The 27498-nt window shown below is 41.1% G+C and overlaps 1 protein-coding gene and 1 long non-coding RNA gene across 3 annotated transcripts; one reads left to right on the top strand and one right to left on the bottom strand.

Moving 5' to 3' along the window:
* The first annotated feature begins 23 nt into the window (after positions 1-23).
* On the top strand, positions 24-26772 carry MCMBP (minichromosome maintenance complex binding protein). Of its 2 annotated transcripts, XM_035137291.2 has the most exons (16): positions 24-312; positions 3021-3106; positions 4578-4718; positions 5734-5775; positions 7860-7961; positions 9402-9531; positions 10059-10210; positions 12136-12236; positions 13379-13554; positions 16301-16424; positions 18091-18208; positions 18888-19053; positions 22647-22780; positions 23636-23800; positions 24502-24590; positions 25324-26771. In XM_035137291.2, the coding sequence occupies exons 1-16, from the start codon at positions 255-257 to the stop codon at positions 25448-25450; spliced, it is 1911 nt and encodes a 636-aa protein (XP_034993182.1). In that variant the 5' UTR covers positions 24-254; the 3' UTR covers positions 25451-26771. The 2 variants fall into 2 exon arrangements, with proteins under 2 accessions (XP_034993182.1, XP_034993183.1); XM_035137292.2 differs by lacking the exons at positions 24-312; positions 3021-3106 and having other exon boundaries at positions 4582-4718; positions 5117-5775; positions 25324-26772.
* Positions 6339-7520, bottom strand: LOC132592162 (uncharacterized). Its single transcript, XR_009557603.1, has 2 exons — positions 7452-7520; positions 6339-7222 (listed from the first exon to the last, which is right to left on the bottom strand). It is a non-coding gene; the product is annotated as an uncharacterized LOC132592162 (long non-coding RNA).
* Positions 26773-27498: the final 726 nt, after the last annotated feature.

Below are 27498 nucleotides of genomic sequence, written 5' to 3'. Positions count from 1 at the left end.
GCGCCTCCCCCTCGTCTCCCGCCAACCCGAGCCCGCGCAGAGGGGAAGGGGGAAGTGAGGCGGAGAGAAGGAGAGTCAGCTCGGCCTCGGGCGCGCCGCTATCGACGACGACAACGCCTCTTCCCGAAGCACCAGCCCGCCAGCCCGCCAGCCTGCCTGCCTGTCTAAGCGCGCCATTGCCCGCAGTCGGAGGGATACTGTGTGCGACCGTCGGTGAACACCCGCGTGTGCCTCCTGGTCCGAGAGCCGACGACATGCCGTGTGTGGCGGACTGGCTGAACTGCCCCCTCAGTATCGTGCAAGGCATCTTCGGTAAGCGAAGGGGGAACCGGAGGGAGGAGAAGCGGGGGGGGGGACTTGGGAGGGCGGCAAGGCAAACGAGCAAAGCCGAGAAGGCTTCGAGAAAGCCGGGGCTGAGACAGGCCAGCTGGGCCGGGATCAACCAGGAAGAAGGGGTCGGCAGGGCAAAGTGGGCCGAGCAGGAAGGCGTTACTGGGGAGCTTGGCCTTGCCCAGCGAGAGGGCAGCGGACGCCTGGCTCTCACTCTAGGGCAGGATCGCATGGCAGAGCTCGGCTGTTGTGGTTGTGAAGCGCCCTGAAAGCAGAACGCAGGAACGGGTGTAGTATGCTAAAGAATCCGGAATCGGCAACTTTCCAAGGAGCCTTCAGCATCACTCCCCCCCCCCCCCCAGGGCCAGATCAGAGCCCTCTGGAAGAGGTCAGAATAAAGTGAGGGCGTGGTATTAGGCTGGTGTATGTCAAAGCCCAGTTAGGCAGGTAAATACCACGCCGCCTGGCTTCTGCGTGTTTTGTTCCTTACCAGTATCAGTTGCTGGAGTATCTAACTGGGGTGTCTGTGTCTCCCAGGATGTGTGGGTTTAAAGCAAGGCAATTAAAATAAATGACCATTGCTTTAAACAACCAAAACAGAGCTACTAAAATCAAGTAGCTTACTGATTGGTGTGAATAACGACAGCCTGCAATGGTAACAATTAACTTGTAAGCATATGTTTTATGGAAACAAATGCCTAATATCTTCTGCAGTACAGAATTTATATTGTTGCACCCCACCCCCTCGAATCTCAGAGCAGTGTGAGATTCAAGGGGTTCCAGGCACTTCCAGGTCATGTTCCTTCAGAATGAAGTATAGCAGAGATTCTGCTGTCTTTAGGGTATATTGTTTATTTACACGTATATATGACCCAAATCTATGATGGAGAGCTTCATGGCATTAATACACCTTAAGATTATCTTGCTTCTCCCATAGCCCCATCCTTGGATTCCAGCAGAAATCACACACAGCTGTCTCCCAGCTGCCCAGCCTGCAGTCTGCCAGCAGGTTCTAGCTTCTGCTGAAGAAATACAACATGTGCCGTTAATAATGATTGTGCAACCTGTACAGCACATAGACGACAATTATTCACACAATTAATATTCTTGTTCAAAAATAATTTTTCACCATTTATCAAGTTTGTGAGAATAAGACAACTACTTACAAAGTGCCATGAAAACTTATAAGCTATCTAAAATAAAGTGAACTTGGAGTGTCAGATTTACTAAGTTCTTACAACTTCTTGACTCAAAAAAAAAAAAGCCTTAGCAGGATTTTTAAGCATTTAATTGGCAAGGACAGTTTGTTCTTCATGACATGGAAAGTATATATTAATCCTATTTGCCAGTAATGTGGGATATTTGGAAAATTTTGGGAGACTTTTCTGATGCTATAGAGCAGGAGTGGATGACTTCCTGCCCATGGGTCAATCTTGGGCCTCCATAGAATCCAATTTGACCCCATCAGCCATTTTCCCCAAACCACATCAACCCACCCATCACGGAGGGCAGGAGAACAGGGTCCGACCCTGCATTGGCTGCATGCCCTGTTCCTAGAAGCAAACAGGATCGTGCAGCCAAGGCAGCAGGATTTAATCCCCACTCATCAGCTCAAAAGAAACTGAGATATGAAAGCTTGGCACTAAATGGCACCTTAAACCTAGGTTATGGGTGCAACAACGGAATGTCTAGGTGCACTTTTTTATAACAAGAACACAAAGCTGAAAATGAATGAACTGCAGCTAAAATATTATGCTTGTTTTTCACATGGTCTAGTCCTTCCCCTGCCCACCCCCCTAATACCGTATTCTTAAGAGGGTCTCTTCTCCAATCTTCAGAAAGTAGCTGGAAGTGGGGAGGCAGAGAAAGGTCCTCCTTTCCTTCCACTCTGCAGTTTTAATCTGAAATCTTAGGCACAGTATTGTGCCCAGAGCTCAGAAACTGTTCACGCTAATTAAATTCCCTGTCGCAAAATGCACCTTCAACAATGGGAGTTTTGAACACTCTTCATTGATTCAGATCTGCTGGTGTCTTTCTCCTCTTCCACCGTCTCTACCACTTGTTTGCTTAAAGGAGAAGCGTGGAGCTGCTTCAAAGAGCAATATTTCAAAGAGACTGAAACAGGAGTGGGAGCTGCCTTAAAGCCCTTTGCAAACAGCAAAATGGTTTTGAAGCTGCTGTAAGTTTGTAAACACTGGGAAATTTTCTGTTTCTGGAAAAATTTTCACCCCACATTTGGTTGACAGACTAAATCAAGGATTCAGAACCTGTGACTCCCCATGTGTTGCTGGAACACAACTCCCATCATCCCTGAAGACTGGCCATACTGTCTAGAGTTGATGGGAATCAATAAGTTGATGGGAATTGGAGTTCAGCTGCATGTGGAAGGCCACACATTCCCTATCTCTAGTCTAAATATTCAATTTGCTTAATTTAATGCAGTGGCATTTTTCTTGTTCATGAACTCCAGCAGTTGGTATTCAGAGGCATGCTGTCTCCAATACTAACAAATGTTAGCCTTACTACTTGAATCAAGCTCTTTATTTTTTTCCAATAATTAATGCTATCTGACAATATTCTTCCAAAAATTGTGTTTGCAGTTAAGTCAGGATTCTATTTTATTGCCCAAATACATTGGATTGTCGAATGTTCTGAAATAGTTCAATTTCATTTGGTTTTTTTTTTCCTAGCTCAAAATAGTCTGAATCCTGAATGGGAGAGAAAAGTAACAGAATACTTCAGAGAGAAGCTGAAAGAAAATAATGCTACTAACTGGGTAAAAATGGGCTTATTTACATATCAAGGTCCTGCCCTTTTGCTTTGGTGGCAGTACTCTTGTGTTTTATCTTCCTGTAACATTGCTTTAAATAAATTTGCGAACTGAACTGAGAAAAACTCCTAAAAGGATTGTAAGGTTCCAAGCAGATGGGCAGAGCAGTCCTAACCAAGCAGTTAAAAGGCGTATCTCTGTAAGTTAAATTGCATTCTAATTGCTCCTGGTTGACGGGGTGCGGGGGAAATGCAAATCTTCATTTTCTGTCCTTTCATTCACTCTTACTGGGGGGATTTAGTTACACCTGCATTTTAGGTGATTAAATTACACCAAGTTCTGATGGGAGTTGTAGTTCCAAAACAGCTGGAGGGCCAAGTTTGGGGATGCCTGCTCTAGGATAAGTCTTCGCAGTGGCATACTGTAGAAGAGGGGGTCACAAACCCTTTTGAACTACTGGGCAAATTTTGGATTTTGAGAGAGTATTGTGGGTGCCAGTCACAACATGGCTGCCATGGGAGACGGACATGTCATAACACAAAATTAGAGTGAATATGATCATAGCGAAGCTTTTCCCACAAATGTATTTCCATACTAGGAAAAGCTGCCTTTCCCCTGTGCCAACTTTAACTAATGCCTAGGCTGCCTACCTCTACCCACCTACCTGGGAGTTCAGGGTAAAAACATGCTGTAGGTAGAATTAGACATGAACACAAAGGGGAAGTCACATGAGCATACCAGAGTAGAATAATAAGCATTCCAGAAAGATCACTATTTCTGATGACAAGTTGTTTGAATGACACTCGGTGTTGGCTTAGTTGAGATTAAATATTTGAACATCAGTGTTCTCTGGCAAATTCATCCCCATCCCCAAAGTACAAAAGAGTAAACTGAAGTGTGATTATAGCTCAGCATCCTGATAGCCTGAGAGACTGGATAATTGACAATTAAGCCTTGTAATGAAGGGCACACAGTGAATTCAGAAAATGAAGGTTTGAATGATGACAGTACAGTACCATGCTAAATTCATACAGTTTTACTGTTTATCATGGTTATTCAAAATGCTATGGATCTTTTCTTGGCTCTTAGCACCTGCATTTAACAAAAAGAAAAGTAGATGTTAGCAGAAGTGGTTTAACCAAAGAGCCACAGCATTTGCCCAGGTCAAAATCTAGCGGTAAAAGACTTCTAAAAAGCTGGATCTATCTTAGAAAACACATCTGTTTTATCTATTATACCGATTATCTATTATACACAGTAGTAAAACTATTGTGAACTTAACATTTTTTTTCACTGGCTGATATAAACAAACAATATGGCTGCTGCTAGATTACTAAAGAATATACATTATAATTTTTTAATAGATTGATTTCCTCATGATTCCTAATTACTATATAAATTAAGGTTTCATTAGAGAGTAAAATTCTGTATATGCCATGTGAAAGTAGTAATTCAATGTTATTATTTTCTTCAACAGGTGCCTTCATTGAATGATGTCCCTCTACATTATCTAAAACCAAACAGTTTAGTGAAATTTCGCTGTATGGTTCAAGATATGTTTGATCCTGAATTTTATATGAATGTTTATGAAACAATTGACATACATACTAAATCATGTGTAAGTGGTTCTTCTTTATTATGGTCCTTATTGCTTTCTCACATGCACAAATACGTACTCTCTCTGTGTGTCCTTGCCTTACTAATCAGCCATGATTTATGGTGGCCATCATCCAGCTCCTCTCTCAAATCTTCTGCTTATTGTTCCATGTCACATGGGGCCATGGGGCTTTTGCAGAAGTTCGACAGAGGGTGAAAGAGGGGGAAAACCCAGTCACTTCCCTTTCCACAAGTCCTCCTGACACACACAGGGTATTAGCAACCAATCCATGCTTTTAAAAATCCCTCAACAGTTCATCAGTGAAGAGCACCCCACGCTTGAGTAATCTGAAATTAGGAGATGGTGAGTAATCAGTCCTTAAGAAAGAGGATTCCTCATTTTGTTTTAACTCTGGATAGGTGCATCGTTATCATGCTCCAAACCCTGGCATTTCTTGTGCTGGGCATATGCAGTGATTTACTCAAGGACTGAGACCTACAGATATTCCTACTAAGACTGAGACGACCCTACTTAGATGGACGACTTCCAGGTCTTTAAAGAAACAGGCATGTCTGCGGCATAAAAGTACTATCTTGGACTTGCTCTCAGCTGAACTGCTTTGCATATTAATTAGCATGGCAGAAGGTTCAGCAGTGCCTCTTGGGAAGCCAGGCCACCACATCAATTATTGGTATAACTGAAGGGGTGTGCCCTTTTTAAATATGAAATTTACATAATCATATTTTGATTATTAGCCTCCCAATAGTTCCTGAACATCTGTGTCAAGCAGAGCCACAAGCCATCATGATTTAGCTCTTCTTCTGTAGGAGTATTTTGTAGCTGCTTTCAGAAGGCATTTTCCCCATATTAAATTAAATTATTTGACAGATTTATTTTGATCTTTACTTTGAAATATGTAGTGCAATGCTGATACTTAAAGCATAAGCACAATTGAAGATGCTTCTGTTATGCATAGAAATGAATGTGAACTGATGTAGGATACAACAGTGATCTCACATTGTCTTCTTTTTAATAGGTTTTGCATTTTGGAAAATACAGAGATGTAGCAGAATGTGGGGTGAGTGATAATATGGCAAATATAGCTCCCTGTCCGTCCCCCGTCCCCCGCCCATTTTTCGTTTGGGGTTTGAATAATCCCCAGAATCCAGAGGGGAGATGGTTTGGCTGGGCAAGCTGTAATGCTTGCACTGACAGAACGATTAGAAGAGTAACATTGAATTCCTCCCTTTGAATAAAACATCTAGCAGTTTGTGGGGGTTTAAATGTAGGTTTTAAAGGGATAAACCCGAACCTTGCAAGTAATGTTTCTTAATTCTGTGCAATGTCATCCCATAGATATGTGCCCCCGCCATGCTTCTCTTGCACCTCTCTCTAAAGCAGGCATCCCCAAACTGCGGCCCTCCAGATGTTTTGGCCTACAACTCCCATGATCCCTAGCTAACAGGACCAGTGGTCAGGGAAGATGGGAATTGTAGTCCAAAACATCTGGAGGGCTGAAGTTTGGGGGTGCCTACTTAAAGAAAAAATAGTACTTCAGAGAAGTTTATTTCAACAAGGATATGTATGCAGGGATATTTTTCTGTATTGGCAAAAAGTTGATTCCAGCACTACAACTAAGAATGTATTTAGTGGTGTACTTGATAATGCCTCTGTCCTGTATTACACAGACAATAGTGTGAAGTGGAAATAGAACAGACTATCAAACTGGTTTTGATGATCTGATTCTTTTGGTGCATCTAGTACTGAATTCATTTTCATTTTTTTAAAAATATAGAAAGTCTCATTTATGCCTACATTCTAGGAGAGTAGCCACATTGGTCTGCTGGTGTAAAAACAAGTCTTGTGACATGAGCTTTCACAAACAAGACAAGACCTTCCTTCAACAGATGCATGAAGTGGGCTTTTGATTATGAAAGCTCATGCTACAATGATGCTGTTGCCACAGAATGTTTATTTTTCTTAATAAGATTGTTACCTGAAAATTCATGGTTCTTTGAACATTGAGATTTAGTTATAAACAAGTAGCATCAGTAATAAAACATTGCAGTGTAAAGTCTCATTTACTGGCTTCCAACAAACCAGCCATGCCCTTCTTCAAGATCCTCATTTCCACTCTGTTGTTTCTCCAGCCCCGTCAGCATTTTATGGATAGTGAGCATGTTCAGTCTTCCATAGGTCATTTCAGGTCACTCCACCCCCATTTTTAGATCCCCCCCTCCAATATTTTGATTGGTACTCCTGCAAACTTTGGGATTCCTCCACATCTGCTGATACATCCTTCTTGCTCATGGATGTTGCCATTTTGGCTACATAAAGATTTGGCATCAAGAGAATGAGGCTTTTATTAAAGTATATTGATTGATTCAATGTTTTAATTTAATTTGAGCTTTAATTCTTACATTATACTGGGGTTTTTTGTCTGAGTGATGCAAGCATTGATGCGTCATTATGGCATACAATATCAAATTGTTAAATAAGCCCATTTTATTTGTTTATTTTTGTGACTGCTAGTATCATAGTAAAATAAAAAAATTCCTTCAGTAGCACCTTAAAGACCAACTAAGTTTTTATTTTGGTATGAGCTTTCGTGTGCATGCACACTTCTGAAGAAGTCCTGAAGAAGTGTGCATGCACACGAAAGCTCATACCAAAATAAAAACTTAGTTGGTCTTTAAGGTGCTACTGAAGGAATTTTTTTATTTTACTTCGATCCAGACCAACACGGCTACCTACCTGCTAGTATCATAGTTCTGCAGTATTAACTATCAGAACCTGTGATTATGATGAAGCAGTTATTCCAGTTTCTAAGAATAAAACCTGCATGATTATTGTTCCATAATAGGAAAACTATTTTCAGATGTTTTGTTTTTGCATTTAAAATGGTTTAAAGCATCAGCTGCACCATGAAAATGGTTGTTGGAAGAACATAATTTATTGTATCTTAGTGTGAAAAGGAGTACCACTATATGAATCTGCAACCCTTTCTGAAACATAAATACTTTTGAACTCTTTAATATTCTGGTAGATTAACTTCTGTTGAAACTGACCAAGTAGGCTAGAATTATTTGAAGTGAACATGGCCAAATATTATTGGATATCTAGTATTCTAATGTTGTGTAATGTCACTTGATTCTTTTCTAGCCTCATCAAGAAATAGACTTAAACCCTAAACAAATAGTAACAGGAGACAGACAGACTTTTTACTGTGTTCCAGTGCCTGGAGAGTCGGCATGGGTGAAAGAAATATCCTTTGCAGTTCATTGACTCTGCTGTATGCTGATATTTAGAAAAATATATATGCAGTGTGGGGTGGAGAAAGAAAATTGTAGAGTTGGAAGAGATCACCAGGGTCATCTAGTCCAACCTCTGCAATGCAGGAATCTTTTGCTCAGCATGGGGCTGTAACCCACAACCCTGAGATTAAGAGCCTTATGATCTACCGACTGAGCTATCTGATTAAAGTGCCTTGAAATCTGAAGAAAAGGTGCTGTGCTGTCCTACAAAGAAAGTTGAAGTGTTGTTTTTTAATTATTCCATAAAAATGTAGGGTCAGTTTTTACAGGCATATCCACACAAGCAGATGAGTAGCTTTGTACATTTTTAAAATTTTAAAATACTATTAAATTGAAGTCTTCCGAAAAGTATGACTCCCTCTGGTGGTTAATCCAAAGATAACAAATCCTATCAAATTTAGTATACATTGTAGATTACCTTTTTGAGGGAGAAAGGCAAGCTTGAATGTAGCTTTAAGACCAGTAAAATTACTCAGCTGGTGGAAGTAGCTGTGGTTAATCCTGTAACTGAGGCTGAATTATGTCACTTCAGTGGAGTTTGTTAGATTAGATAGAAAATGTTCCTAAGGAGTTTCATATGCTAGGAGATGCAAGTTATTTTCATGATTCTCTATAGCCTAAGGCTATATAGAGAATTGTGACAGTAATATCCTGCCTTAGGCTATAGAGAATCGTCACAATAACTTGGAAAGGTGGAAGTTTGTAAAGATAAAGGCAAGTGTGAGGCAGATTAACAAGGGTTATTAACGGCTTTTGACAACATTTTGGATCTGGGATTTTGTTGATGATACTGTGCAATTAAACTAATAACATTATAATTCAGGAATGGAGGACTTTGGGCCACGGGAGCCAAATAACGTTCCGTCACCATTTGGGTACAGCCTGCTGCCACTTGCCAATGATTCTTTATTATTTTTCTACACCTTTAGGAACATAGGAAGCTAACTATATATTGAGTCACATTCTTGGTCTATCTAGCTCAGGATTGTCTACACTGAAAGGGGGCAGCTCTCTAGAGTTTCAGGCCAGCCTTATCTCGAGATGCTGGTGATTGAACCTGGGACCTTCTGTATGTAAAGCAGAGATTGTACCACAGAGCTGTGGCCTTTCCCTTTCCTGTGGTTGAGCTCTATCTCTGTAGAACCACTCAAAGCAGAAATCTCCCAAACGGTGGTGAAAGAATAAGCATAGCTAAGGGTATGGTCCATTTGCATTTAGAATGTATGGCACAGCACTGTTATGTGGAATGTGTTCTTTTGTTGCATACATCCCATGACAGAATAGTGTCTTGTTCCCCCGTCTTATTTTAAACCATTCCATACAATTGAAATACCAGGTTGATTGGGTTGATCACTTCAGTAAATGCTATTGTCCTTAACTAGAGATTTAAGCCTATACCAGTGTAAGCCAAGCTCGAGTTTGCCCTTCAACATCCTACACACCAAGTCGCCACAAGAGGAGTTATGAGGAAGATGAAGATATGGAGTTGCATCCATCTAAACAGAGAGAGCAACATCAGGGTATCAACTGATTAGACATTGATGGTTTTTATTTTAAGTCACTTCTTAATAGCTGTTATATTGAAGCACATTTTTTTTTTGTACTCTGAAAAATACATGAAGAGCAAAGCTCCACTTACTGGGCTCCATCCATGATTCTCTCTCCACTAGATCAAGGGCTCTTGCAGTAATGGACTGGTGAGTTTAATGTTGCCTAACAGAGGAATCCAGCGCAGCAGCTGTGCTAGTCAAAACTTGTTGTGCAACTGATTGTTACCAGCATCTTGCTTATGCATTCTCTTGCACAACAACATTCTACTGGTGCAAAATATTTCACCACCAAAACAAGTACTGTATGCTTCTAATTTTGCACTACATTGGATGCACCCCATTACAACATTTACTCTTTTTTTACCCTAATCCTTGTAGTTCAGCACATTTTAAAGCTTTGGTGGGGAACCTCTGGCCTTTTAAAGCTTCTTTGAAAAACTGGAAGTTTTTATTTCAACTTCAGACTTTGATTAGAAACTGCTTCTTCTAACTTGCAGGAAGTGTGCCTGATATCCATGGGAGTGGAGAGCCAAAGCGATTAGAAACAGAAGCATCTGCAAGACATCAGACGATCTCCTTAAACTGCTCACCTCCGCTAGATCTAAACTTTCCACTTCCAGGAGAGAAAGGCCCTGCATGCCTTGTGAAGGTAATAAGCCTATCAAGCAGTATTAAGCATTACCTTGTTTACGTGTTAAATCCATTGGCGAAATATGGAGGCTAAGTTCCACCTCCACTGATGAAGATAATAAGCTTCTGAATGCCCATTACTGAGGAGTCATAAGAGTGAGTGTGTGGCTGCAGTCAGGTGCTGTTTGCAGGCTTCTCATAGACATGTGGGGTGGCCATTGGGTGGCCATTGTGAGAAGAGGATACTGGGCTAAAGAGCCTCTGGCCTGATACAGCAAGCCTCTTCTGTTCTTAAGAAAACCAAAATAATGTAATCCTTAAAATAAATCCTGCCATTAAATGCACTGTTTAACTAGGGTATATTATTATAATTCAGAACACAGAAGTATGTGTAGCTGCAGTTGTACTCACATAACTAGACACTTGAGATGTCATGTTCTTTTAATCCTATTTATTCAGATGAAGTTATGAGGTTATATGTGCATTCTTTAAAAAAACAACCATGATCATATATTTTATGTGAGTTGACATAGGTGAAACAGCAGGATACTCGTATCTCACACAATGAAGGACAATACATAAATCTCCAAAGTAGGTCTCCAAAAACTGGAATGTGAGCTAAGAAGTAGACCAACAGTTGTTGTGTCTGTGCTGGGGGTTGTGCGTATTGATTAGTAAAGGGTTGTGTGTTATGCAGCTCTGACCATTACTGCTGCATATTTCTGAAATGATTAATATATTCTCTGTAAAGAGTAAAGTTCAGTGCTAAAGTCATGGAAATGGGTGAAATGCAGGTAGTTATTACAGGTGTCTGCGACCAATAAGTGGCAGATATAATGAAATGTGCAAGAAACCAATACTTCTGCTTGCTCTCTTAAGTCTCTACGGTTAAGTTAAGATCTACTGCATGATTTTGCTAGAGAAATACACTGGCTGTATTTGGATGAAACAAATTTTTAAAAAATCCTTCCAGTAGCACCTTAGAGACCAACTAAGTTTGTTATTGGTATGAGCTTTTGTGTGCATGCACACTTCTTCAGATACCATTTGTATTTGGATGGTTTATTGTTACAGGAATGAGCTGCAGCGAGCCTCAGGTTTGTGCTCTCCCTTCCCTCTGTGCTCATCCACTGTGGCCACAAAGAAAAGATCTAAAGCTGTTGCTTCTTTTGGAGTAACTGTAGTTTACTCAAAATCCTAAAGTCCTAAACTGCAATTAATCTTAATTATGGTTTGTTGAAACAAACCAGTAATCCAAGGTTCAAAATCTGCTTTTTTCAGTACAATATAGTTAAGATTAACCACATTTTGTCTGCATTCAGAGACTGTGACAAGCTGCAGTTAATCCAAAACAGAAGCGAACACTTCCAGAGTCCTCCTTGCAGCCTTACCAAAAGAAAGAAGGGAAAGTACAAGAGTATGAGACTAGTGAGGAATGAGGCAGAAATTCAATTCACTTCACACTGCAAATGTGAACCTACCTAATTGGCAGAACCCAAAACAATACGTGAGCTGAAATGCAGCTATCTCGCTTCTCTGAATTTTGCTGTGCAGTTCTCCACCCAAATAATGTACAGTATGCATAAATGTGTAGGGGGACAGTATACATAAAACATGCATATATTAGTAAAAATAACATAAGTAATATACACATTAGAAGAAAAGGTTTACAGAAATGTGTGTATTGGGGAAAATGAGCACTAAAACGTGGGTGAATTTTTGGGAGACCGTTTTAAAAAGAAATTCACAAATTGATGCAGAAAAGTGAAGAACTGAACTTGATATTGGAGGAATGAGCATCTGGAAGAAACTGAAATTGACAGATTCATCAATTCCTATTTGCCGTTGCTCATTCCTGTAAAGATAAGTCCTGGCTTAATATTCAGCTCTATGCATTATGTTACTATAATCTGTCTCTTCTCTTAAAAATACTCTTTGTGACAGATATATGAAAACGGAGATAGTTTCAAAGTGAATGATGTTCTTGAGGTGTACGGGATTTTATCTGTCGATCCAGTCCTGAACATGGTGAACAACGAAGATAGGTAACATTTTAATATTAATAAGATCAACATTTACAATTATTAATGATAATAATGATGAAGACCGAAAGGCACACAGAATTGAGCTACAAAAAATATTTAAGTATTTTATTTGTAATTTGTCAGTATAAAAGTGGCAGTATGTCCTTAACCCTTTGGTCAGTGTGCTTCAGAACTGAAACACAGGAAATTTATATCAGTATCTTTCTTTTGAAGATCGCTGGCTGTCCACAGGCTGATCCTGCTTTGTTTCCAGTGCAATTCAGTGGACAGGGTGGGACATGAGTGTGGGAAATTTGGATTAGAGTCCTACCTCTTCCGTGTACTTGTTGTATGTCTCTCAGCCTGTTTCCCACTCCATAGAATTATGGGGAAGGTGTTTATGAACACCATAAGGATGATGAAATGTTCTTTAAACCAAATTCGCAGTATAAATAAGCAGAAGTATGATGCAGTTTTTGCAATAGCAAGCTAAGCTCAGCTTTTACTATGGTGTTGACAGCATAGTTGCACATGCCCTGCTGTCTCCTTAAGCACACAGCGCTATGAGGGTGACAGGCAATGTGAGAAGGAAGACCTCTTCATTCGTCAATCAAGCTCAGCTATGTTGTTGACAGTGTAACCAGCAGGAAGCCCCCAGACCAATCTATGGGTCCTTCAGTCTGGAGTTGATGTTGTGGAAAGTTACAGGACATACACACACTTCTTGAACTAGTTGGCTGCCACATCCATGCCAGTCACCACACTGGCACCACTCCAGACCCCACTTAGGATTGCTCTGTTAGAATGCTGGAAGTGTTATGTGTATGCAACATTGGGAAGGATTTCTAGCCATGTTGCCTTTTTCCTTTTGGTCACATGCTGCTGCATCTTGGCCTCAACCACCGTAGCAAAGAGGCCTATTATGTGTAATACCTTCCCCTGTAGAGCTTATAGTTTCCTCCCACAGAAGTACATGGTGGCAGGTTTTGATTCTAAGTGGGGTTGAAACCTTGTAATAGCTGTCCTTCTTAGTAGGACTTGCCCCTCCCAGTTTTCATAGTGTACGTTTTTTAGTCATGTATTTTATATGTCATTGTATTCATTGATCGCCCCTGTATAACTGCACGAAATATGTCTTAAGCTTGGCTGTTTTTATTTACTAGGGAGAATTCATCCTCTCCAGTGGAGTCTATGGAATGTATGGACACAATGGAAGAACAGAGGGTTCATAGTCCCCCAGCCTCATTAGTTCCCAGAATCCATGTGATTTTAGCACAGAAACTTCAACACATAAATCCATTATTGCCTGCCTGCCTTAATGAAGAGGAAAGCAAGAGCTGTAAGTAGTTAAGCTATTAAAAGAAAGATTACCTCATTACTGATGAATGTCTGCACTGGACTTTATTGTTTCCACTTTCTCGTACACAAAGAAATAAGCTTGTTCCCAGAGTCCTACGTATTCAGATCACAAAGGTATTCTTCTAAACATCTTTTAAGCCTTTGATTTTAAGGTTTTTCCAGATTTTCCACAAATACATTGGCATTGTGGTTTTTTTTATTTGAGAAATGTGACTTAATATAAGCTTATTCCTAGAAAATACCCGCCCGCCCCCATGCCAGTCCTAAGTAACCATTGCTTACCCCCTGTAGCAACAGTTAAGGCTCTGGTGTAAATTTTGTACTTTCAGCTGGTGAACAAATCCATATGAAATATGCAATCATAGGATTATAGTGTGTATGTTACAAAGATCCATACTCCAAATAGTTAAAGAAGGTTACTATCAACACTGATCTCTTTGGTTTTTAACTGACCTTGATTTTGCTTCCTGGCACTTTTTTTTTTAGTAGTAGTTTCTCTTCCTTACACAAGTTGTTTATATTTTGGCTACAAGTTTTACTATGAGATCCTGGGTGGAGACGGAGCATATTGAATCCTTTTATAAACATAGCTGGTCGCTATGGATCCTACAGCATATGTCCCTTGGCTCAAAAACCATTCAGATTCCTTTAATGGGGGATTCACTGTGAACAGGATTCATGAATCCAAATCGGTTGTTTTTCAGCAAAGGAATGGAAGCTGACGAAACAGCTCTTAATTACAATATTAAGTAAAAATCTAGCTGTTGCCCTGCTAGATGCTGCTCTGAGGCAGAAGCCAGCCTCCTAAAAAAATCAAAGCTTATATTAATGATTATGTATTTCCCAGCTTTATTTAAGGAAAATTGGGTGGGTCTTTTTATACATTGAATTTTCTCATTTAAGCACAAGTGTTAATTAAAAGTGTGGGTTATGCCAGCTATTAAGTGGGCACTGAATTTCGCTAGAGAAATGTTTGCATAAAAGGGGAAGAAAATTAATAAATAAATTGCTTTATTAGCTTCAATTCTGTCCAAGTTCAAGTTGCCATTCATCCTGTGTTTGAAAGTAGACAGTAATGAGTAAAGATAAAATATTACAATATAATCAGTACTACTTTCTTAATTGTTATTTATTTACAGAGCAATCCAAACAGTGTGGGGGAGGGAGAACTGAAGGGCAAACACCTTTTTCGGTGCCCTGCAGGACAAAAGGGAGCGTAAAGCAGTGGGGGGGGGTTGGGGGGGGTCCTGTTGCCACCTGCTCTTTCTTTTTCTTCGGGACTTGCATATGTTTACTCATTTGGGATGAATAATGTCAGGAGACTGGGACTTTTTTGGATCTATTACCTTTCCCTGCTCTCCCATGACATACCCCTTTTCCTTTACTGAATTTTGTAAGGTGCAGGCTACAGAGGAAGGCCTTGCAGAGGGAGGCCTGCCCACTCAGAGGTAGATTTGAAACCTTATTTGACCCCTGGCACACTCTCCCAAGGACTGCAAGATTAGAAAATGTGTATATGCCACCTTTCAATTTTATATTCTCTGTAGTTTACAAATTAAGATTAAAAAGGAGACATTATTAAAATAACCTTCCATATAATCCATGTACAACATGCTGTTTTAATGTCTACATCTGCATGTTCCACTGAGCCATAGTTGAGCGCTGTATGAATCAGCTACATTGCATCTTAGGCTCCCATCCTTTCTCGCATGCAGCTTCTGCTTTTACATAACCACAGCTGCTGTTTCATTTACACTGTAGTTAATATTAACCATGGTTGATTTTCAAACAAGCCAACTTCAAACCATAGTTACTGACAGTGGCCTGCAGAACAAACCATAGTTAAGGCTAAGCACATTTCTAGATCCAGATGAATCTGCAAGCTGCACCTTAAATCAAGAGCAGAAGCTTGCAAACAGCGCCTCCCAGACATGTGTGCAAAGGATAAGGGGAAGCATGTAATCCAGTGCCTGTCCTGCCCATTCATATTGTGCTAAACTATGCTTTAGTGTTACATGAAAATGTCACCAACGAGTGGCCTCCCCAAACATTTAGTGATGCTGCTGCATGTTGGCCAATGTGTTCATTGGTCCTGTCCTGCAGAGGGCACCTACAGACCAGAAGCTAAGCAGCAGACCTCTCAAATTCAAACCCGGACTGGCTCATGGAGGCCAGTCTGTAGCACAGTATCCTCCTTCAGGGTTAGGGTCACCTCCTTCTCTTCATGGCAAGATCCAAATCCAACCATGCTCTTCTTGCCTCTTGGTGGTAGTATTCTGAAGTTCTGTGCTCTTTGTAATGACAAACACATCCCTGTGTTCTTGTGTAATCTATATTCTTTAAACACACACACACACATACATATATATATAGTGTTCTGGCTTGTGTAATTATGTACTGCTTTGCAGACCAGATTTTTTTTTATAGTATTGGTTAGTGTCTTAGGAAAGTATATAATAAGAGAGAAGTTATGTTGAATCTATAATAATATTAGTAAGGGCCTATGTTGAGAAACTTTGCCCCAACTGTTGGACAAAGTAGCATGGTGTGAAACGTAGGTGGGCAAAGTTTTACAGCAAGATGCAAAATTTGCTCTTATGCTGGATATAGAGCTGTATGTTGTCCAGTCTTTTCTCCAGTTGATACTCATTCATATAAAAAGAACTGTATTTTATATGACTGTTAGGCAATGGTATTTCTGTCTACTCCCTACTGTTCTCTGTTAGTTGTTTCTAGTTTTATGTCTGAACTGTCACCAGTCAGAGCAGAGCTTCTTGGCTTCCTCACTCATGCCTTCTTGGGAGACAGCCTGGCTGCTGAGTACCTTATATTGCATCTCATTTCCACAGTGTAAGTAACCTGGTCAGCTATTTAGAACATTTTATTTTTCCCATACAACCCTTTTTAAATCTAGGATTTAGCATGCAGCTCAGCAGATTCTTAAGTGTTCTTTCAGGGGCTCAAAGAGATAAAATAACAGCTATGAACTAATAACCAGAGCAGATGTTTTAATGTATTGAACCCAAATACGCAGGAATATCCTTGGGTATTTGATTGCCCAAGAAATTGAAGATGGTGCCATAGCTGCCAAGTTTTCCCTTTTCTCGCGAGGAAGCCTATTCAGCATAAGGGAAAATCCCTTAAAATAAGGGATAACTTGGCAGCTATGGATGGTGCTTCCCTTAAGCAAGAACTCTAGGAAGCTTTCACACAATGGGGGCAGCACATATGTGTGATAAAATATGGGTCATTATATGCACCAACTTCAGGGTCATGTGCTCTCCTTCCTCCACCAGTACAGCTCTGTTTCAATAAACCTCAGCTCAATGTTGGCTCTGAATCCTAAACTGTGGTTAGTCCTACCTATAGGTAGCTTCATATGCTTTGGCTAGGGTTGCCAGACTCAATAGAGGACAGGACTTCTGTGCCTTTAATTGCCCTGCTCTCTTTTGACTCTGGAAATCTTAAAGAGGAACCAGCAGACCCTTTGCTTGGAAATTAAACAAAGGGTCTGCTGGTTTCTCTTTAAGGTTTCCAGAGTCAAAAGAGAGCAGGACAATTAAAGGCACAGAAGTCCTGTCCTCTGTTGAGTCTGGCAACCCTAGCTTTGGCTTGATGGTAGTTTCAACTAACCATATTTAATACTAACCACAGTTTAACCAAATTTGAGCATAATACTTACCTGCCAACTTACTACTCTTGACTGCACCAGAGGAGGGTGGGAAAGCAGTTGAGCCCAAGGCTCACTGCAGCTAATTCTTGTAAGAACGAGTGAGAATTTGCTCAAGGGTGGTACATTCTGGACAAAAATTCTCCAAATTTACTTCCGTTAAATTGTACTCTTTTTTTCATCATCTAAGGTTGGGCCTTCAGCTCGCCTCCAGACTGGGCTCCTATAGCATCAGGAAGTTACGGACCTCATTGTCTTATGTGTTCCATATGTTATTTGCATCTCATTCTCATTCTTGGCAACTTCTCTACCTGGGCATTTGAGTTTGGATGTTTTGTTTCTCACCTTCCATTGAAAGGAGCAATTAACTGGACACATAAGCCGTCCTTGCGCCTCACCCAATAAACACTTAATTATAACAAAACCATCCTGAAATGTAATTCCTTCAGGGCTTCTCTCCTTCTTAAGAGGGCAGTGAAAAGGGGGAGGGCTGAGCCAATATTTGTAACTACCTCAGCCTTTCCTGATGATTGAAATAATTGTGGAGGAGAATTTGGAGATTCTGAATAATTTACCACCTGAACCATTGATATCCTCAACTGTGCTCCCAATCATCATTCGTCATCTACGTATGGAGCTGAGGTCTCTTCTGGTATTCAGATGTATAAAACTGAAGCTGACTTTACAAAGTTTGGGGAGGGAAAACAATTTTTGAGCTTTCTATTAGCCTTGAGACATCTAGACATCTGCTTTTTTATTTTAAAAAAACCATGAATTTGCCACTAACTTCTTGCAATCACTCTAGCAATTTCAAAATGTTAGCTTTCTCTTTTGTGTGTTTTCTAGCTATGCAAGAAGAGATGTTCTTCCTCTGGGAAAATTCACAGTCAACTTAAGCGGCTGTCCAAGAAATAATGTCTACACGGAGCACATATACCATATTATTCAGCAGCTAGTACCTGCAGTAAGAATTCTATATATATAAATGCTTTGTGGAGCAACTGATTGTGCAATAGTTCACCTATATGAGTATGTTAATACAGTAGCCACCTAGATGTTTCATTGCAGAACTGGAGGTGTTAGAGGTATACCTAAAAAAGGCAGGTGCACACTTTCCTACAATATTTCTGTTCCAATAGCTGTGAAGACTGCTATTGGAACAATACATTCAGTTCCTTGGTCATAGTAGTGGCCAACACCTAAATGGAGAAATGGAGTATCTGTATGTGGAATTCTATGGTATATATATTTTTGGGGAATAGAGTTTATTTTGCCTTACGCAACATCTTTAGTACTCAAGGGTACTATGATAATTTGGAGCTTTAAGGAAACTCCGCAAACACATAGGATTTGCATCTTTTAAAACTAATACACACAAAACTTAACTCGCTACAGTTCTCTTTTTAAAAAAAGTTTACTAATGAAATATCTAAGTGTATTGAGAATAAACATTTGTATTCCCCATTTAACTTGTGATGTCTGCGTGGTTGCTGTTTGCAGCTATTTGATACTTCCTTTGGAATCGTGTGTGTGTGTATTGACTTGTTATATCTTGTTATATCTCTGTTATTGTTTTAGTGTAGTTTTGTCTGTCAAAGGAACACTTCTTAGTGGAAAACTTGTAACTTTTTTTTTCTTGGCAGTCCTATCGCCTGCCCATGACCATAGAGAACATGAACTGCTTAAAGTTTAACCCTCACAAGGACTACACAGCTAACCGCTTAGTCAGTGGAGTACTACAGCTGGCAAGCAATACCTCCCTTGTGATAGATGAGACTCTGCTTGAGCAAGGACAGCTTGACACTAGAGGTTGGTATTTGGGTTTCATCCATTCATTATCCCAATGCAAAGCTCTCTTGCATTAACAGAAATATTAAGAAGAAACCAGATCGCTGCATTTAGAAAGGATAATGTTGGCTGTTCAGGTTGCACTGTCATTATTTTACAGAGTTATCTCTCGGTTGACCCATTTTTGTCATCACATCTGTGTCAGTTTAATTGGACGGTGTGTCTAACTGGCTCCAGTCTGTAACTTTATTGCTTAGGGCAGAGTACCTGAACTTTACTACGGTAGCTTTATATTTGTTTCTGCCGCCTACTTTTGTTTCTGATCATTTTGCTCCGTTTGGAAGCAGTGCCGACTTCATCTCCTTATACTGCTGGCATCTTTGTTTTATAACAGGGGTAGACTCCCAATTCCAACAGCCACAGGCAGGACCTTTGTGCTAGTTAACCTAGTGGTTTACCCCCAAAATGTATGTGCGTTTTCTCAAGCTGGCAATCCTATTCCTTGAAATAATTGGACATTTTATCTAAGGTGTCAGCGAGATCAGGGTTTCCATCCACTGCTTGGCTTATATCATAACTTCCCTTCTGACAAACATCAGAGTTCACATAACCTCCCCTTTGCCTTTGCAACCTCCTTTGTAAAGATATGGCGCAGGGGGCTGCAGACAGAGAATTTGATGGAAGTTGCCCTTTTTCATAAGCAGTAGCAACCTAGGATCCAAGCCATTGTCTCTGTAATATATAACAAATTCTCATACGTTACAATCCATGTTATATGTAGCTAACCAATTTTTACAGATTAGCATGATTAGAGCAGAGTACTGTGGCTGTGCTTAAAGTACTGCAGAAAATGAGGATTAAAGTCCTTTCAGATCCCATGCTTAGTATCAAGATGGAGGGTTTGATAAATAGGTGCCAGTTCGCAACTCAACTGGAAGGAGATTTTTTTTGCTGATTTCTGCAGCATAAAAGGTGGCTCTGGGAGGAAAGCAAAATTGACAGAAATTGCTTTGCTTTCCTCTAACAGGAACTTCACTGATTTTTGAGTTACATCTGCAAAAGGAATAAGCCCTCCCATTCACAGAAGGACAAATCTGGATCAGCACTATTAATTTTTTTATTTGCTTGTTTTAAAGATTTTTTTTTTTTACTACCATTGAGAGTTTCCAGGGCAGTTCACAAAAACTTGGCTCAGTGCTCCTACAAAATCTTAAGCCTTTAAATTTAAAACCATTACTTAAATCTGCTTAACACTTTAATTCATTGTTCCAGTTACTCCATGCCTTGTTTGTTCTGATCAACCTGACATGTGCATGGAACAGTCAATTTGTTACCTTGTGTTTGATATGGCGGGTGGGAATTTGCTCCGTTTTCACTTAACTTAGTACACTTCACAGTGTACTTTTGTGAAGACTTAATAAGGAATTCCTTCCTTTCTGCCCGTTGGTGGAATGAATGTTCGCTGCTCTAAAGGCAGCTGTTTCCAGCTTTGCTGAGTCACTGCTGCCTTTCCCAGCGTGGGAGCCTCCAGCTCGAGCCAGTTCTGAACATATTGTTAGCTTCCTCACTCAGTATTACCACTATTAGCCTCAGGCATCTATTGAAAAACTCTGTATTAAGGGAAACTAAAACTTAAATCTGTAATTCACTATATCAGTAGATCATTCTTGGGAGAATAGAGCTTCTGCTGTCATTTAGTTACGTTTCTTGGCTTAAAATAGTGAAGCCTCCTTATAATATTATTGGGCTATTTTCATAACTCCTATGCAAAACGCCCAGGCTATCTTAAACTTTTCTACCAGCAGGTTTTCTGATTCTGTTGGATCATAAAATATTGCGATCATACTTTGTCTTAATGTTAGTTACGCTTGAAAGAGCATGTAATGAGGGCCTAGTCTGTAGGCTACAAATGTGTAAAACAGGAGTCACCCACAGTCACAAATTGCTACCACGATCCTTTCTTTCTCAGGGACATAGTAAATGAAGGAATGCTCAAGTACTGCATTTCTGCTTTAAAAGCAGATGTTGGTAGGTACAACGTGGTCAGTAGGATGGAATAGTAGTTGCCACCACATAAGTGGTAGTGTCTCTTGTCTGCTACTGTATGCAGTGGTACCTCAGTTTACAAACTTAATTCATTCCAGAAGTCCGTTCTTAAACCAAAGTGTTCTTAAACGAGGCACGCTTTCCCTCCTGCTACCACTGCCCTTCCACCATTCAGCTTCTGTTCCTCTTCCGAGGCAAAGTTCACTAACTGGAACACCTACCTCCAGTTTTGCGGAGATAGAGCACTTCTGCACATGCACAGAGCACACAGAACGCTTCTGCGCATGCACACGCAGCAGAATCCGGAAATAAACACTTCCAGGTCAGCCGAGTACGCAACCCGCAGCGTACTCAACCTGAGGTATGACTATACTCTATTCCCAGCTTAAGAATGGAAAGTGAAATACCAGTGGACAACTAAAGAGGTTCTTAAAGTCAAATCTTTAAAAATGTAGTGTAAGTGCTGATAACTGGGAAACACTGGCCTTTGAGTGCTCCAGTTGGAGCACAGCCTTTACCAAAGGTGTCATGGACTTTGAAGAAGCACAAACTCAGGGCGAAAAGGAGAAACAAGCTAAAAGCAAGCCACATTTGGCAAACCCTCACCATGATCAACGTCTGCCTGGAAACCAATGTCCCCACTGTGGAAGGATGGGTGGATCCAGAATTGGCCTCCACAGTCACTTACTGACTCACTGTTAAGACGGTTTTCATGGAAGACCATCTTACTTGGCTACAAATGATCGCCAAAGAAGAATTAAATTTCTTTCCCTGATCAGGGAACAGACATGTCCTCTATCTGGAGCTTCATATTTGGTCTCTTAGCTTCTTTTGAAATCATGCTGATGCTGTAGTAGTACTTGTTCCATGGACCACAGGGATTGCTACAGCACTTTTCCAGCTGGACATGTTGGGTACCATAGCATCTGGTGATATATATATCCTAGCAAATGGACACTGCAGCACTTAAGCAGGCACAAGGGAAGAATGAATAAGCAAGAACAATAGGATTTCTGGAAACAAAAGCTATTGCTTATAGATGGAAGTTCATGGAACCCTGAAACTCTAATTTTCCCCCCTTTCCAGCACCCTCCTTATTCAGATGACTAGTTTCTGGTGTTGAAAAGCTGAAATTGCTAGCTTTTTTGTTCTGCGACTTAGTTCAACAGATACTGTAGTACCTGGAATTCTTAACTGATATACTGAATGCACAGTAGAAGCTGTAACAGCAGAAGCTATATACTTGTGCAAAATATAATTCTCCATTCTGTCTCCTTCCAAATATATACTCCAGGATCTACTCTAGGACTTGACCTAATATCCCTGTGAACTGGAAACATGCCATGATACATACAGTAATATTACATCAACTCTTGGAGTAGACGCCACACCTGCTGAAGTGTGTGTGTGTGTGATATAACATAGATTTTTGTGATTTAAGTGGATAATTTATTCCTAGATAGTAATATACTGCACAAAATAACTGCCAGCTGATCATTGAAAGACTGTGTTTTGTTTAAATCTGAAGACTTTGCATCTACATTTCAGAGGATTTTTTTTTCCTGTAGGTGTTCACAATGTGACAGCACTAGGTCACCTGATAACTTGGCAGAAGGTGGATTATGACTTCAGTTACCACCAGATGGAATTCCCATGCAACATTAATGTCCTTATCACTTCAGAGGGCAGGTCGCTCCTACCGGTATGGCAATACTTCACTTTTCCTCTGCATTTGAAAGCCTCTTAATGAAGAACAAGAGCATACTATCCTAGGCCGACTAATTTTGTGTGCTATCACTACTTGCCACTTTCAACTGCTGTTCAGTGAAATATGCTATATTTGCTATTAAGATCTCATTTACTTTGAAATGAAAGGGAAAGGTTGGGGTGCTGTAGCGATAGGACAACATCAATCTTAAGAGTTGGAAGATGATGGCCACACATTATGTGTGCTGTTCCATTTGTAGATGGAGAGAATAGACCAGATAGGCTAGTTCTTGAGCCCCGATTCCTCAAGTTACAGCTGTGTAGCAAATACATCTATTTAGGTTTGTCTAAGTTTTGGGATGTGGGTGGCACTGTGAGTTAAACCACAGAGCCTAGGGCTTGCCAATCAGAAGGTTGGCGGTTCGAATCCCCGTGACAGGGTGAGCTCCCGTTGCTCAGTCCCTGCTCCTGCCAACCTAGCAGTTTGAAAGCACGTCAAGTGCAAGTAGATAAATAGGTACCGCTACAGCGGGAAGGTAAACGGTGTTTCCGTGTGCTGCTCTGGTTTGCCAGGAGCGGCTTAGTCATGCTGGCCACATGACCTGGAAGCTGTACGCCGGCTCCCTCGGCCAAGAACGCGAGATGAGTGCCGCAACCCCAGAGTCGGTCACGACTGGACCTAATGGTCAGGGGTCCCTTTACCTTTGTTTTGTTAATAGTCTAAACCATATTTGTGTTTTGTTAATAATTTTTACCCCGCCCATCTGGCTCATATTACAGTCCACTTTGCTCATAGTATGGAACTGATAACAGTAAAGGAGAAGTAATGCTTTGCAATGTCTTTCCACAGTCCGACTGCCAAGTCCACCTGCAGCCACAGCTCATTCCCCCCAACATGGAAGAGTACATGAGCAGCCTTCTCACAGCAGTGCTGCCATCTGTCCTCAACAAGTTCCGCATTTATCTAAGCTTGCTGAGACTGCTGGATTACAGTATATCTGATGAAGTGACCAAGGTAAAAAAAAGCACTTTCCGCTTTACCAGAATCTCTTGTCGAGCAGAGTATATAGTTATAGTTCCATCTAGGCTGCCACCTCTCTTACCCCCAATACTCCTTGCCCTAACTATGAAAGGGAATCGACCGTTAATGACTGCTTCAGCCTATTGCTTCCTGAAAAATATGAAGAACTGTCCTAGAATCAGTTAAGTTGCTATTATCAAGGGGGGGAATGTGCAGGAGGACATGATCCCTATGAACAGACTGTGTGTATTGGCAGTGGAGTAGCCAAATGTAGTCTCATCTTCTCATGGGTGGGATAGAACACACTCTTCATTTTAGAATACTGTCTTCAAGGGATAACGGCGCCATGTAGGTGCCCTGGCCATTAGGAGCTGTTGTAACACTAGGATACCTGGGAGTAAAGCACTTTGCCATTATATAGGCTTGGAACTATAATCCCTCCTTCAATGGAAGATTTTGTCAATACTGTACTACATTCCTACCTTACAGTAGCTAAAAGTAGCATTGAAAAGGGGTGGATGTTTATTTTGTGTAGTGGGTAAATGATCTTTCCCAGATGGAATTCAACATGCCTCAAAAGCGCAGTGCTACAAGCAAGGTAATTTGCTATGTTGTTCCAACTCATATTTAAAACATACTTCGGAAGTGTAATAATTTTATCATTACATTTAATCAAAACACAATTTCTCTTACAGGCAGTAGAAGATGATTTTGTGGAAATGCGTAAAAATGACCCTGAGAGTATCACAGCTGATGATCTTCATAGAACTCTGCTTGTGGCAAGGTGAGAGTACAAATGCAGAATAGCAAACTGCGAGATGCCATAGAAGTTTCTTAATTTGCTGAAGATTTGCTTATCCCTTTAACTGCTTCAGGGGAGTTCTTGGCCCTTCTTCCCCACAGTTGCTCATTTATCTTCCTCCATTTCCTTTTGGAGAGTCACTAAATCTCTTTCATATGGCAAACCGCTGAAAAAATGGTCCTGGTTATGATAATTGTTGACCTGGATTACCAAGAAATGTAACCTAGACACATAGGAGCCTACAAATAACCTATACTATATAATGCACTTAAATAGAACAAGTTACATGACATGCAGACCCAGATTCTGCAAAGGAGGATTATGGGGCTACCGAGAACATGGGTTAGGAAACTAAGGCCCGCAGGCCGAATCAGGCCCAATTGCCTTCTGGATCTGGCCCGCGGACAGTCTGGGAATTGCTGTGTGGATCACCAGCGCGCACGTTCTTTCCCTCTCCCTCACACGGCAGTGGCGGCGCCTCCCTTCTGACTTCTCCCCACCCTACCTAGAGGAGGAAGGGGGCTGGGCTTTGTTGGTGCCAGCAGCAGCAGTGCTCAAGTGGCCGCCATTTTAAGCAGTCCCTCTCCAGAGCCCTTTCGCGCGCTGTTCATCGTCTCTCTGCCGCCAGCCCCTGCTGCTCGCAAGACACTAGTAAGCAGCCACCAGTTGCAAAGTTAAAACCCATGTTTCTACAACATATCTTTCTTGCCTGCAGGTTCCTTTCTCTGAGCGCTGGGCAGACAACGTTGTCAAGAGAGAGATGGCTCAGAGCAAAGCAGTTGGAGGCACAACGTAAAGTGAGACTACAGCAGCAGAAGTGTGTAAATGGAAATGAACTCTAAAGCTACAGCTCCCATTTTGCTTTGATGACTGCAACTTTTGCCTGATCTGTGGAGCTAGTACAAAGGGTGCTAGCTTATGTTTATATTGGGTTTTGTAGATAATTTATACCAGAATGTTATGGCTGTTTTCTCAAACTTGGACACAATTTATGGTGTTCAACAGATTTAACACCGATCATAAAATTTTGGAGCTTGTTTTGTAACTGAACTAGAAACAATGGAACAATTATTGTTTGATATTAAAAGTTTACTATAAAAATGGCGTCTCTCTTTAATAAAGTGCAGGGATTGTTGCCTCACACTAACAGTTGAATGAGTTTAAGCTTACTGCCTTATTTGGGTGGGAGTTTGGGGCTTGAATCATAGCCAAGCACATCCGAAAAGCCTATGGATTTTTCCAAGTTCTTTGAGCGCTTCATTTGGCCATTCCTCAGAGGACTTAACTGAGACTTCTCTCAGGTAAGCCAGTGGCCGGTTGTTCCAGGCAAGGCTCTGGTGTAACCCCAGGATCATCTCTCCTCCTTCATAGCACTCCTGATGAGACAAACCTGAGTTAACACAAGGCAGCTCCTTGGCACAATGCTGGTTTTGTGCCTCTGCTTTTCAACATACCATCATACCTGGGTGTAGAATCCAAGAGGGAGCCCGCATCCAGAAGGGCTTCTGTTTCCTCAGCAACTAAGTCCTCTCCCAGAGGACCCATTAGCTCAGGGGTTGGCAACCTAAGGCCCATGGGCCACAAGCCGCCCTCGAACCGGGACCTCCGCTGGAGTGAACCAGCCCAGGTGAGGTAAACCTTGCCGACCCCTGCATTAGCTGCTTATATTGAGGCAGCTGCCAATGGTGAACGGCCATCGCCCTTGCAACAATTCTTTGCCCGTTCCCCCAAAAGTCATTGGAAAGTTTCAAGGTTCCTGTGGTGAGAAAGGTGTTCTGCATTATTAGCTTGGAAGAAAGCCCACAGAGCTGCAGTTGACTTCATTTGTGCAGCTTCTACAGCATCAGTTCTCCACTGCTCCGTCCTTTGGCAGAACACAACACTACTGAGGGTAATCTGCATGGGGCTTTGGTGCACCTTGCATAATTTACAGCCTTTGTTGCAGATGTGGCAAGCCGCCATACATCTAAGGTCACAAGTCCACTGCCACGAACACATCCATCTGATGTGCAATCTGGCTACATCATTGCAATGTTGACACCACATCCAGGTCAAATATATCCACTGTGGCATTCAGAGGTCAGTACCTGTTCAGGGAGGAGGCCCTTATTTGTAGAAACGAAGGGGGGTGGAATAGAAGCCAATACTATCAACATATAAGCTACAGATTTAATCAATGCATGAATAATCAACTAATGTCTAACCAGAGGATATTCCATGTATGGAATCTTGTAGACTCTCTTAAGGTAAAAGTAGTGGCAAGTATCCATTTATGCATGGTAGCTGTTTGGGCATTCCTGCAATCTAGTGCCAGTATGGTTGGATACCATTATGCCTTTTCTTGGGAGGACTAGGCAAATCAGTGCAGCTGACCTTAAAAGAAGTGGGACAAGATACTTTCATAAAAACATGTTCAAAATGAAGTTTTTTCTTTTTAAAATCTTTGACTGAATAGAACTAAAATAGGGCTCTGGACTATATAAACTGACAGTTCAGACAACGTCTGAGGAATCAATACAAAAGTCTGGTTCATGTATATAACACAAAACTATTGTTAATTCAAGCATGGGATAGCATTAAGTGCAAACCCAGCCCAGCAGCTTAACTATTGTTAAAGCTTGAATTATACTTGTCACTAGTATACCAGGGTTTGTAGCTTTATAAACCACGGTAACGTTCATCATAACTTACTGTTATATGCAAGCTATTGCTGCCTTTAATGACATGCTGGTCTCACTATCAGAATGCTTATCCAAAATCTCAGCTATCTGAACACAATTATACCCAAACCTCGCTACACAAACAGCTGATTCAGATACCCAAACAGCCAAAGTTTGCCCATTTCCTTACTTCTTTGTACTTTGCTGGTTGTTGGCAGCCATTTCCAGCA

The sequence above is a fragment of the Zootoca vivipara genome, chromosome 5 (genome assembly GCF_963506605.1).
Source record: "Zootoca vivipara chromosome 5, rZooViv1.1, whole genome shotgun sequence".
NCBI lineage: Eukaryota > Metazoa > Chordata > Lepidosauria > Squamata > Lacertidae > Zootoca > Zootoca vivipara.
This window is presented reverse-complemented; position numbering and strand designations above follow the sequence as displayed.

Bases quoted from the DNA above. Each gene is read 5' to 3' on its own strand.
- MCMBP (XM_035137291.2), top strand. From the start codon at position 255: ATGCCGTGTGTGGCGGACTGGCTGAACTGCCCCCTCAGTATCGTGCAA. The intron at 3,107-4,577 runs GTAAAAATGGGC...TTTCTTCAACAG, and splicing joins AAAATAATGCTACTAACTGG to GTGCCTTCATTGAATGATGT. The intron at 5,776-7,859 runs GTGAGTGATAAT...ATTCTTTTCTAG, and splicing joins GAGATGTAGCAGAATGTGGG to CCTCATCAAGAAATAGACTT.